Genomic DNA, 13,822 nt, shown 5'->3' with positions numbered 1-13,822 from the left:
GATCTGCATGCTTGGATGTCTCTACCTTGTTTCCTGATCACATTTACTGTCACTGGATTCTGCTCCCTTTTACAGAGGAAACATTTCTGTAGCTTCTCTTACCATCTACAGTGATTCTTTTTGTCTTTAAGGAGAAAGAAATTATATACTTAAAAGAGCAGAGCATTTTTCTGTGTGCTTATTTTTATTCGGAAATTGGAAACACAGACATAAGACCTGGGAGCCTTGTTTATGTAGTCTTAATTCTGTTCTTAGTCTTAACCACTCCTGTGGATATAGATTTGTGGTGTGAAACAGAACAATATGTATTGATATTAATTTTCATTTGCTCCAATTTTTTCTAGGGAAATATGCTTATGATAAAACCACTAGGAGCAGCTTTCAAATTCATGAGCAGATTAGAAGTTTGGGTCTATCACTTTTAAGATGAAAGTAGAGTAAGTAGAATTGTGCTGTGAGTTTTGACAAGGGCTTTTGATTTCTTCTGGATGCATGGTCCACTGTGGTTGGGAGAGGTAAGAAAGTCAAGCATCTGCATCTTCCTCCCAGTTTAGCCCTTTCGGGCCTGGAGGTGTGGGTCTTAGCTAATGAGACCGCACCCACCACCAGCTGGAAACTGTTTTACTGGCTTTGACTCCATGCCCCTGAACGTGTTCTAGATGATAATGTCTTTCCTGCTACAGCTGAACTACAGACTCAGAAAGTTTTCAGCAAACACATCTTTTCCCTTCTGAATCCATTTCACCCGCCTTACCTCAAATACGACTTTTCTCAATTTCAGCTTCTTCTGTTTTGCGCAAGGGAAACTTTCTGTACCAGGCCTTCTCTTCCCAAACTTGTAGTGTCCAGGCTATGGCCACAAGAGGGCAGCAAATAACACGAGACCCTTCAGCCAGGAAATATTTTTTTGCGGTCCTTCCCCTAACTTGCCTGCACAGAAGCCCTATCATTTCAAAGCAAGTAAGCCATGCAGGCTAGGTGCCAGACGCGATGTTAGAAGTCAGTCAGTATCCAGAGGATTAGAAGAATACAATATGACTCTAGAATTGGGGTAAGGTTATAGTATCACCTTATCTAGAGATACTGAATCTCAGATAATAAGCCCAGAAGCAACCTCTTGTGAATGGTCCTGTGGATACGAGGACAGAGCTCAGAAGCAGTGGGAAAGATGCTCCATCAGATAAAATGTCAATACCAGCTTACTTATCTCTTTAAGCCCAACCCCACCCTAGCACTGGTGCCTGACACAGAGAAGGTGCACAGTGAATGTATGCTGAGTGAATGAATGATTGAAGTTATTGCACCACCTAAAGTGAAATCATCCCCAAAGGCAGAGTGAACTTGAAACATAAAGCAGTAACACAGCAGTATTCAACACTTTCAAGGCATTCATCTACTTAAATGTTAGCCTCGATGTGAGGCATGTGTTAAGAACATCATTCCATAGATGGAGGGATTCGGTTGCAACAGAGATGCCTTGACTTTCCCAAGAGGAAAAATGTGCTTGTTTGTTTTTCATTTGGCAGCAGGTTCACCGGTCATGTCAGGTTACTATGGTGTCAGAAGATCTTTCCTGTCTGATTCCGACTTCCACAACACCAAACAATTTGCAAACGACCTCTGCACCTCCAGCGTAGCAAAGCCCTTCCCCTGTGAATCCTCTGCCGGGCAGAGCCACGCCGCCCTCCTGGATTCGTACTTCACAGAGCCCTATGGGGATCACCGCCCACCGGCCCTGACGCCCAACACCGGCCCTCTGTTGGGAGCCTCATCCCTGCCTCCACTCCTGCCGCCCCCATTCCCCAGCGACCCCACACACTTTGTGCTGGTGAGTGTGTATATACTCCACAGTTAGGGAGTCACTAAGATGAGGGCTCAGGCAGTCCCACCAGCCCAAGCGCTTGGCAACCAGGCTGAAGCAGGCCTGGCTGGCCCTGGACACCCCTGAGGCTGCTCTACATCTGCCCTGGAGACGCCAGGACAGCCAGGATACTCTCCAGAGGAGCTTGCCTCCTGCAGAGATCTGTGCCACCTACACCAGCAGGAGGGTTGATCCAGGGACTTGGGCCAGGATGACTAACAAGGCAGGATTTATATCCATTGGGTTAATGCCCTGCTCATTGGACCAGATGGTCTCCCACCATTCTTCCAGCACAGGGAAGAGACGTGAAGTTGAATCTCAGACAAAGTTGGACTGTATCCCCCTCTGCTCCCCACAGCACTTCTACCCTAATAGAACCTCGTTCATTCTCAGTCCTTCCAAAGAGCCATTCATGAAGATCTGAAGAACACTAACATCCTCCTTCCAGAAAACTAAAAAGCCTTCAACCACAAAGGAATGAATCTCTCCAAAGATAGAATTTTAGACAAAAGGAGGGTGGAGGCATGGTGGGATTAACATTACTGAGTATCTATTCCAGTCAGGAGCTTCTATGTGTCTTTGGTAATTTATTACTTGCAACTTCCCAGGATATCATTACTAAAGTCTCATTTTACTGTAAACCAAGTGAAGTGCTCAATCAGGAAGCTAGTAGGTATCACAGCCATAGGTAGAACCCCAAATCTTGCCAGCTCCAAGCCAATGAGATTCCCACAGCTTTGATCTCCAGATCACACAGTCTTCCCAGCCCACTCCAAGGCCCATTCCCTCCAGGGGTCACTGGCCTATTCCCCACTGTGAAAAGGGCATTCCAGCACACCTAGTATTGTGAAGTTCAAAAAGAATACAAGACACAGTGCATTGTAAATGTCAAAATGCTATATAAATGTTTGTTTTATTATTGTCACATTTCACTCATTTAATGTTGTTTTCTGGGGAAAGGAATCCTAATACATACAGAGAACCTAATTCTGGAGTGAGAAGGGAGCTAACACCTTCACTGCTGGTGTCAATCACCAGAGGGAAAAGCTGACTGGTACGGAGGCCTCAGACGGCAGAGACCTCAGTCCAGCAGCACCCCATGTGAGGGAGAAAATCTGTCCACATCAGAGTGTCATCTCTTGACTAACCCCAGTAACCTTTCCATTCTCCTCAGAGAGACTCGTGGGAGCAGACAGTGCCGGATAGCCTCAGCCAGCTGGACCCTGTGCCCACTGATGCCCTGCAGACCTTGCCACCCAGCATGAGTTGCCTCTCCCAGCTGGAGTCGGGCAGCACCACCCAACACAGGAACTCAAGCTGGGGGGGCCCCGTGGCTGGGGCTCAGTCCTACTCGTTGCATGCACTAGAGGATCTGTATCACACACCAGGGTACCCCACCCCACCCCCATACCCCTTCGCCCCTTTCACAGCAATGTCCAATGACCTACCACCCAAGGCAGTGCCCCTCGCCCCAGACGAGGGGGCAGATGCCTCTGCCCCTCAGGACCCTTCACCATGGACCAAAGAAGATGGGAACATGGTGTGGGGGTCATACGAATGCCGCAGAGCTTACTGAGGGGCAAGCCAAAGAACTTCTACACTTTTATTTTATTTCTTAACTTGGGTTCTATGTGCCACAGATGGGTTTTGGTGTGGCATCTCACTCAGAACTAGGTTGTCAAGATAAGCCATCCCTTTGTTAATGGACAATGGAATTTATTTGTCATATTCCCGAAGTTGTCAGGGACCATATACTAACGAGACAACCTGACAATGAGGTCTTTTTGGAAATTTAGTAACCCAATGCATTCTGAATCTTCAGCATTCTTTGAAGTATCATTTTTGGCACTAATTTTTTTTCTTAAATTACATTAAAAGTTTATGCAGATTCATAAAACATACTGATTTTTCTGTTTAATTTTTTATTTAATCTTTATTATATTATTTTCCATTACCATTTAGTCCCCTTACATGCCCCTCCCCCCAACAATGACCCCCCTGTTGTCCGTGTCCGTGAGTCCTTTTCCTTCTTTGCTCAGTCCCTGAGCAAAGGGACTTTGCAAAGGGACCCTTTGCAAAGGGACCCCCCCCCCCACCCACTCCCCCACCCAGCTGTCACTATGGATGTTCTTTAGTAAAGAGAATGCATAGGATACAATGTAGTTTAGGGCACTAAAACTACTCCATTATATACCGTAGGACTGTAAAGCATTAAGCGTTCTTTATGTACATTTCTCTCCTTACAGCAGCTTAGTAAACGCCCAGTAACAAATATGTCACCATATATGAATGCTTTCTTGTCATTAAAATAGGATGAGGTCAGGACACTATGGCTTCATAAACATATGGTTTTGACTCTTCCCTAAAGCTCAGAATGTCCAAAAATTAGGCTAAGGCAAAAAACAATACAGACCAAAACACAGTAAAGGCCAAAACTTATGTTGATCGATGGTTGCCAAAATTTAGCTGCATGTTGTCTCTCTGATGGAATACACCTACAGGAATCAGAGTGGGTTAGTGAAATGGGTATTCTATGATCAAACAAGAAAAATGCATCACAAAGAAAATACAGAGAGCAGGACTGAGCTGTCGGCAAGGAACAACAAAACACAGAACACCAAGAAGCAAAGGGACTTTGAGGAGGATATATTGTCAGGTGTGGGCCAGGAGCATCACACACAACCTCTCCCATTTAAAGGGAGATCTTGGTAATGGCTCATAGGTCAGAACTGCACAGCTCTTCCTGTGTTTGAATGAAGAAACTGACACCTGAGGCAGTCATCTCTCTTATGCAAGTTTGATGTGGATTCCTTTGTCAATTAAGTTCCCAGCATAATTTCCACCAAGCAGCGTGCCCGCCTGTAGGCAATCTGAATGCCTCGCACACACTTTGACTTTGCAATGTGTGGTTCATAGCCCACAGGTTACACCCACACTCTTCCTATTATCTTCTTATCACCTTCCTTTATTCCCTTTCGAATTTTTCTGACCCCTCTGGTCCCTCCTGACCCAATGCCTTTCCCCTCCATCTCCTAGGGGTCCAATCCTCTCATTTTCCACTTGGTTGCCCAAAGCCTCTCAAGAGCCTTCATCACATCCCTTGTGACAGTGTCCCATGCTCTACCTCAGTGAGGCAGGAGTCCAGAAAATCAAAGGAAGACATTAATTAACACTTAGAAGTGAATAATTGATCTTACTCCTTCTCCAGGTCTTCAAGAGTATTTTCTGGTTAAGCAAACACACTCCCTGATGTGTGGAGTACCACCAAAATGCCTGGATATAGCAACTGTCTCTACCTCACACCTCTCAGTGCTGTCCTGGGGGAGCATGCCTGCAGGAGCAGATCTAGGGGCATCTGTGGTCCTGGGCTGCAGGGCCGTGCTTTCCTGGGCCCCTGCCCTACCCTGCTCCTTCCCTCCTGCCCTCCTTTCAACTCCCTGATCCTTACTTTGCTCAGTATTTGCTCTTCAATAGATTGGGGGCAAATTCTACTGTGGGAGAGAGAGCTGCCCTTTCAGTCCACTGAGACCTCAGTCCTGGTTCCCAGCATCCTTGGCAGAGCCACCTGTCAGCCAGGGTCACTCACACTTGGACAGCAATTTCTGCATCAGAAAGGCGAGCCCTGGACCTCTCTATAGATTTAGGGATCTTCATCAGGGTCTCGAAGTCATTTTTCTAGATTGGTTGTATAAGATTTATAATTGTAGTCATCTGTTCATCCCCCTGTTACTAAGCAGCATACACAAGAATGGCTGTGTAAATCATAGGAATATCTCCACATCATTTTAACATTTGTTTGATTATAATGCCAAATGGTAGGCAAGCTCACTTCTCTTAGTTCTCTGTTATCTTCTCATGTATCATGTTCATCCCTTCACAACTGGAGGATGTATTGGCTGCCAGGTAAGTAGTGCCCAGCAACCAGTAGTATCTGCATTCTTCTTAGAGCACCCAAGCCCTTTCATCATATTTGACAAAATAAATTTATAAAAAGGGAGACCTATATGGGCCTATATTCTAGCTAGAATCCACTTAAGTTAGCTAGCCTAAAGGGGATGGGGATGGGGAGTGGGAGGTTCTAACAATTCCACATGTAAATGATTTTTAAGAATTATATTTAGTTTGACAGTGTGTTTTTATATTGCATACACTAATTTAGTTCTGTTTTATTGTTCTAGGAATTTACAATACTTTGTTAAAAAGTGAAAGCAAGCATAAAATTATGACATGGAAGTTAATCATATTTCCCTATGCCATTTCCCAATGGACTGCTCTCTGTTTCCTGCTGCATGCCAGGGGCTAACTGCGTCTGTCTGTAGCAGTGCACAATGCCAGCCTGAGGAACAGTGAGCATTTTCCCTCCCTCACCTTCCAGAACCTGCTGTGCTCCCACTCACAGCTTTTCTGGGGAAACTGGAGAAAATTAGAGAGTTCATGTTCAAAACAGCATCTCTTTTTGGTCCTGGAAGATTAAGCAGAGGTAGTGATGTCAAGTTCAAGATACTTAAAAAAGCTTACTAGATGATAATATCAAAAAGAAGTTGAAAGCAAAGTTTGCCTATGCAAAAGCTGCAATATAAACAATCCTCCCCTAAATCACCGGAAACAGACATTACAGCAGTAGTTGAAAGTGTTTGTGTCTCTTTATATGTTATACAAACCCTAAAAATGAGAGAAGAAAACCACATCTGTACCTTGCTATTTAACAAATCCTCCTAAATGAGCATTACGACTTGCTACAGCTCAGTCAATAACAATACGAGGACACTGCGGTGGCAGGGGAAGGAGTGGGGAAGAAATACTCTGTTACTTTGGCACTAGAGCACACTACAAGAAATTCCACAAAGGAAAAAGAGTTATTAGCCCCAATAGTAAAATACATATTTACAAACATACATACATAATGGATATAAAAGTTTTACTAGTAGCTTTGTGACCCACTATTCAATATGTAAATCTAAATGATACATTCATAAGAAGTGAGGCACTAGTTATATTTAAGGAACTAAAATAAAACAGAAACAGATTCATACATACAGGGAATAAACTGATGGTTACCGGAGTGGGGGGTAGGAGAAGATGGAAGAAAAAGGTGAAGGAGAATAGGAGGTACAAACTTCCAGTTATAAAACAAATTAGCTTCGGGGATATAATGTACAGCCCGGAGAAAACAGTTGATAGTACTGTAATAACTTTGCACAGTGACAGATGGGCACTAGATTGATTCATGGTGATCACATTGTAATATATATAAATGTTGAATCACTGTGTTGTACACCTGACACTAATATAATATTGTATGCCAACTATATTTTAATAAAAAGTAAACTGAAAAAACAACTTATGTCCCAGGTTCAAGTCACTTTACATTATAGTGATTCTACCAATCACACACCCAAATTATATTTTCTTTAGGTTCTATTACTGGGTTTTTTATGAAGTATCCTCTCTATTCAACATGACACCATTCCTCTTATACACCAGACTAGTAACCATTGACTCAGAGAGCTAACGGATGGAGAGTGATCCTTTCGATGACTCATCAAGGGGAGGAGTCGGGAATGGCTCCATGGTGTGTCCCCAGTAGCTGGCTCAGTGCCCAGCATATCGTAGAAGCTCAGGAAAATCTTTGTTAGGTTGAACTAAAATTAAACTATGAAGATTGATAACTACTGAGACCCTGGCTTTGTGGGTGATGAGAGATCCCCGAGGCATCTCCTCCTCACCACATTGAGGGGTTAACATTAGCCACACCCTGCACACACCAACGCTATTGGGTATCAGTCTTTGGTGGTAATGTATTTTAAAAAGTTAATTAAGTATTTTTAGATGTCTCCAAAATTAAAAATTACTGAATATTTGAAGCAGAACAGAAAAATGTTTATATATTCATTATGCATCCATGTGTGTTATAGTGTAAAGAAGTGTTATAAATAAAGGTTATCCAATTTTTGGTATCATCTGCAGTGTGATTAAAACAAATACGAAAATAGAGTAGTAAACAGAATCCCCAAAGATCAGACTAAATAGTGAAAAAAATCTATAATTACATCCTTCTGTAAAGGCTGATACAATGTTATCTTTGACATTTGGTGTGGAAGTGTCCTCTAATCACAATCCCTGGCAAACAAGATGTGTGGTTCGCAGTATGCAGTTTCATTGTCGGTACACTGCAAGCTAAGAGGAGACAACTGCAAAAATTTTAGAAGTTCCAAAAGGAAAAAAAAATGTTGACAAATAATACCTAAGAATTATCTCTATTGCATTAGGAAAATGGATAGATGTCCCTACTGACCTTTGCCCTAACCAAGGGTCTTGAGTGGAATAAACCAAAAGTTTAATGCTTAATAAATTAACTTAGCCATAAAGGAAATTCAACTGTGTATCAACTGTGTTGTATCTGAATATTCATAGGCTTTTATCATGGTAATCTTTAGGTATGTTTTCTATGACATATATTGCATAATAAAAATGTTTTGAGAAGAAAATGAACTTTTCATCTGTGATGGTATTCATCTTGTGTGATATTTCCCTTAATGAAAACAAAAGTTATCAAAGGTTCATTCTCTATGGCAGCCTCTGAAGGGAAAGTTAAGACTTGGAATATGTTTTATGGGAAGAGACTGATTTACCACAAATCATTAAGTAATCTCTACCTAAAGGTCTCCCTGGCCATTTTCATATGGACCAAACAATCACTCTGGGCCCAGTAACTACTAATTTCCTCCATGTTTTTGGAACTTGACATTTCCCACAAGGTTGGGCAACAGTATCCCAAAGTCAAAATGACAAAAGAAGTTTGCATTAATAGAGGTTAGAGCTGTAGTCAAATTTGAAGAGAATAAACTCCCCCTTTTCCTTACATTGAAAGCCTTTTCATCATGTCTAAGTTTAATAAAATCTCCTCCTTTGTGGGGAGAATATAGTGCTCTGCAGTATCATTTACATACAAAAGACTGACAAAAATTGAGTTAAAAAAGTTAATTTGAAACTTTAAAAAGAAATGTATTCTATTCTCATTGTTCTGCATGTTGAGTGACTTTATGAAGGTCAATGACAAACTAAAGGGTTTCTTAGCTCAGTGGCCCAGATATCTGCAGAACTGTAACATATGAAGAACTAGAGAAACTCAAGATGGGGAGCCTCAAAAAGAAAAGCTTTGGGTGGGGGGTGGGCATGATAACTTCTTCAGCTTTAGCACAGCCTGGTCAAAGTAGATAATGAACATATGCTTTCTGAATGAATGAATGAATGAATGAGTGAGTGAATGAATGGCCCTAGTGGAGAATCAGTAGGAATCAGTTTTCCCATGTTACTCACAGAGCAGTTGATGACAGAAAGCAGGACTTACTTATCTTTGCATTCCTGGTACTTGATACCATGCCTGGTACATAGGTGGTGCTCAATTAACACCTTACTGGCTTTTTGCTTGATCAATGATTATATTCAAGGCAGTCTAATCATAGAACAGGCTGCCTGATCAATAGTGAGCTCCCATTTCCTCATCTACGGTAGGTCAGCAGCCCAGCAAGCAATGGAGAGAACCTGAGGCTGGACAACCACCAGCAGGGATGTTGACAAGTTTCTCAGCACCTTAAAGATCCCTTCCAACATGCAAACATCAGGACCTTATGTTACATTTTTAAGCAAGTGAATCTGTTGAAGCTGTTGAAACCCCATAGTATTTTGCAGCCTTTTATTAAGACCCAAAAATGCTTATCAGGACACCCTAGAGGTAGCAATGCCCACAGCAAGAGGGAAGAAGTTCCCAGTCTGCGAAGCACAAACTGTACTTACCACAAAGAATAGGCAGCCTATTCTTTGGGTTCTAATGTCTTGTGTTTACAGAATACTCTCAAGTTAGTATGCTGCACCATCTGAGTCTCCTCACACGACCGAAGAGTAAAACAGTGAACCTAAACACTCCCACATGCACAACAGAGACGTGTGCGTCAGCACATCCTATAGGCAGTATTTCCCCACTGCTAGTCACAGCGCATCAGTGAGCCATTAAATTATCTTAGTCACTCCCAGGCAACATAGATTTTTCATAGAATAAAATGGAAAAAATGGAATACAATATAAAATTTCAGAGTGCTTCAAATGCACAGGTGTACACTGTCTTATGAAAAGTTTGTTTTATAAATATGTAGATATTATTATAGATATAGTACATGAACATGCAAAGTAAGTTCCTTATGTGGGTTGAAGTTGAAAAAGTTTGAAAGCCTGTGCTATAAAAGATCAGGAAGACAGCAATGATAGTTAAGAGGAAAGGCTTTAGCATAGGATGTATCAAAGTTTGGTTCCCAATCCTACCATTTAAGGGTCAATAATCTTGGGCATGTTGCTTACCCCTCTGTGCCTGTTCCCCCTTTTGTGAAATGAGAAGACTATACCATATGGTGCCTGGCATCCAATCAACATTCAGTAAATGACAACTTTTAAAAAGCCTCTTGTTTGAAACATCCACATCTATGGGGTCCCGGGGCAGACATGGCTGCTCCAGACCTCACAACACATGCAGATCAATAAGAGGATTCACAGAATATACTTAGAAAGGATTCTCCCTTATGCCCTAAAGCATGGTGTTTGGCTCCTGAATACCTGAGCTGGGGTTTTGCAGTTATAGAAAAGCAGAAACTAAAAGTCCTTAATGTTGGGCTAAAAATGGGACTTCTTTCTCAAAATAGGGCTCAGGTCTAAGGAAACCCGGTTGTCTGAAGTTGCAGGCCAGCAACTGCACTGGAATACCTGTCCCAGCAGCAGGTGCCAATACACAAGCCCCCAAAACTGCTGCCATGGTTCAAGCAGAGGTTTTCTGGCAGAAGGACAGGGAGGTCTTCACTGTCCCTACAGACCCCGTGATTTCCAAGGAGCTCACCTCTCACCCAGCGCTACCTGCCATCTCCACAGGGCAGCCAACATCAGCATCAACTTCAGTGATGTTGCCAAGGGAACACTATGGCTTCCTGCCATCGCTGTCCATCTTCATGTGAAAGGAAAGGCTAGGAAGGAGACTAAGCCTGAAAATGTGAGGCAGCACCTCAGAACAGGGGCAAAGAGACACACACACAGGGAGCCAGGAAGGAAGGGAAAAAAACCCTCAAAGCAGACAAGAAATGGAGGAAAGCAGTGAAAGGCAGACCAAAAGAAACTCAGAAAAAATAATCAAAGAGGCCAAATAAAAAAAAGAGGACGATTTTTAAAAGCAAAACAAAAAAACAATTGTGAAACAAAAAGGTAAATGACAAAAGAAAAAAGAAACAGTGGAAAAAGCTAGTAGGACAAGACACCATCCAAATCCATGCTGCTTTGTTCACTGTTCCTGCAGAAGGAGCAGTCAGTGCCCAGGCAGGGCAGAGCAGGGAGAAAGGAAATTGGAACCCTCTGACCTGGTGTTCTTCCCCTCTTCCTGAGTCTGGTCTGAAGTCTAACTTCCAGCAGGGAAACTCAGGGCACAGGCTCAGGGGCCTTTGGAGAAAGAGGCTCCAGAAGCTGTTACAGATTCCAACTAGGCTAGAGACAAGCACACCCTGGCCTGCCCTCCACTGTCAGGTGCCACCTTGGTGGTTCTCAGCCCTGGTCGCCTCCACCAGAGACAAGGCTTCAGCTGCCAAGCAATTCCTACCCATCACAGACTCTGGTGTCTTGTCATTTCCAGACAGCCCTGTTCCCTCATTGTCTCAGGCTCCACCCTGCATCAGACACATTTGAAGTCACTCAGGTTTTTTCTGGTGCCCTGTGGGGCTCAATTCCACTTTTGGAATTCCATTTTGGGGCTGTGACCCAACACAGCCCCAGGTCATTGGTGAGGGGCTCAGGCCTAGAACACCTCCCCCCACACCTCTTGCCAAAGTCTGAAGGCTTGAGTGCATCCATGTCCTTTCAGCTCAAATGAGCAGGAGCCAATTATATTATTTCTCAACAAAAGCTCCTGCAGCAAACTAGTAGGGATGCTCTAGAGGGAGAAAAGGGGGAGAAGAGGAAACTTCACAGTGAAGAAACTACTAGTCTCTGAAAATCTCCAAACTGCAAGACCCCATGGGCAGTCCCCAGCACCTTGCAGAAGAGCAAAGGATCTTAACCAGCAGGCATTCTCCTGAAACCCCCGTGTCTGGGCCCCAGAGAGAGAGCAGGTGAAAAGGGAGGGAAGCCTGCTGGTAGCCAGGCAGGGCCAGAAGGAGATGAGGTGCAGAGCTAAGGCCTCTGCTAGGCCTCTGGCTTGCAACCTGAGCCCAGAGTGACTACTTGCCATGTCATACCTACTGGCTGCCATGTTCACTGCTTAAAAAGTAAGATTTACCCCTCTAAAATACAAATAGGGGATGTGGGGATCAGTCTGGCCAGCCAGGCTGGCTCAGGTGGTCATGAAGAGCAGCCTAAGTCCTTCAGGGCTCCTGGAGCTGCCTTTGAGGCAGAAATACAGAGCATCTTTGAGCACTCCTGCTCTGTTTGTGGGAAGGTGGGCAAAATGCTCAAAATAAAATAAAAGCAAGGGTCAGGACCTAAAGGGGTCTCACTCCCTGTTTCTCTGGACCCTCTATGGGGTGTCTGTGTGCAGGATTTCTGCAGAAGATAGTCCATTTTGTTAAGCCTTTGAATATTCAAATTGAAAGTACCGCGCAATCATTGATTGTCAAATCATGGGTTTCTAGAGGTTTTAAATACTTGGCATGAGGGGGAAAAAACTCAAACCTATACCCGAAGGTATAAAACATTAATTCTGTTTGTCTCCTGCTCCAGGAACCTGGATGCAGCTGGATGCTTTGTGAAACTTTAAAAATGTTGCATCTCTGCTTCTCTCCTTGTACAGGAGCCCTCCGAAGTGCTGAGTCCTTGCAGCTGCAGCATCCAGCCACGAACCCAGCTTCTGCTGACCACCATGTCGGGTAACTCGGCTGCTTCTCCTGGGGCAGGGTCACACGGGCCAGGGGCATTTTGATATGGGTGTATTTCCACAGCTTTTCCTGCATAGAACAGAGAGGCACAAAGTCAGAGCATACAAGGGTGTGCCGGGGATCCGGAGGAGGCACAGGCCACACTGTGGCCGCTCCCACTCAGCGCCTGCTCCCCAGAGCAGAGGCCCAGGTGCTGAGTTGAACGCTAAGGTCGTCTGCCTACCCCGGCCCCCCACCCACCCTCCCACTTTGCCACAGTTGTGACCCGGGAATTTCGTGGCGCGGATTCTGCGTGCCTAGAAGCCGCGGCGGGGGGGAGCTAGAGGCTCGCGGCGAGCCAAGGACGCAAGCGGGGCTCTCGGGTTGCACGCCGCTGAACTGTGGCAGTCCGGGTTTGGACCCCTAGCCGCGCCCGCAGCCCGCGGAGCCGTGAACCCAGCGAGAAAATCTCAGGAAGAGACTAGACCGCAGAGAAGACGCGACCCCCATTTTCTGCGGGACAGGCATGGGATTCCCTGGGTTTGGGCGACAAATAGAGCAACCCCCTTTCCTGAGGAGACCCCCTAGCTCCTAAGGCTAGGCCAGGGGGCTTCCTGCAGTGCGTCTCCGCTAAGACCAGGCGAGGCGCTGTCGCCAGGCTCCGAGGTCAGTCGCGCGGCCCCGCAGAGGCCAGACCCCTCCCCGCGACAATACCCCGGTGGTGGTGGCGCTCACTCCCAAATCCTTATCAGAGTCTGAGTCGCCCTAGGCTCCTACGGCCACTCCCGACTCGGAAAATTCTCCAGGCCCGGCTTAACCTAACAGCCCGGCCGGAGCTACTCACTGCGGCTCAGCGAGGCCCCAGGGCTGCCCAGCTCCCGGCGTGCTGAGGCTCGCTCCCTTCCGACCCTCCGACCGTCCGGCGCGCGCGCACGGCCGGCCCAGCCAGCCGGAGCTTTCCTACCAGGCCCCGCTGGCCGCACCGGCCCCCGAGGGCAGCCCCTTCCACAGAGCACCCTCGCAGCCGAGTGGCAATCCTCGGGATCCCCTCCCCGCACGGCTTTCCTAGAACTCGCTCTGC

At 45.3% G+C, this 13,822-nt stretch overlaps 1 protein-coding gene and 1 long non-coding RNA gene across 2 annotated transcripts in view; one reads left to right on the top strand and one right to left on the bottom strand.

Annotated features, from left to right (window-relative positions):
* The window catches only part of C6H11orf53 (chromosome 6 C11orf53 homolog), a 36,809-nt gene extending 33,372 nt beyond the window's left edge, over window positions 1-3,437 (top strand). Inside the window, exons 4-5 of the mRNA XM_036027568.1 lie at window positions 1,530-1,828; window positions 3,036-3,437. Coding sequence (XP_035883461.1) covers window positions 1,530-1,828; window positions 3,036-3,437 — 701 coding nt within the window. The remainder of the gene's footprint in view (window positions 1-1,529; window positions 1,829-3,035) is intronic.
* Window positions 3,438-8,137: 4,700 nt separating this feature from the next.
* Window positions 8,138-13,715, bottom strand: LOC118501204. Its single transcript, XR_004903824.1, has 2 exons — window positions 13,586-13,715; window positions 8,138-12,831 (listed from the first exon to the last, which is right to left on the bottom strand). It is a non-coding gene; the product is annotated as an uncharacterized LOC118501204 (long non-coding RNA).
* Window positions 13,716-13,822: the final 107 nt, after the last annotated feature.

This window comes from Phyllostomus discolor, chromosome 6 (genome assembly GCF_004126475.2).
Source record: "Phyllostomus discolor isolate MPI-MPIP mPhyDis1 chromosome 6, mPhyDis1.pri.v3, whole genome shotgun sequence".
Classification (NCBI taxonomy): domain Eukaryota; kingdom Metazoa; phylum Chordata; class Mammalia; order Chiroptera; family Phyllostomidae; genus Phyllostomus; species Phyllostomus discolor.
This window is presented reverse-complemented; position numbering and strand designations above follow the sequence as displayed.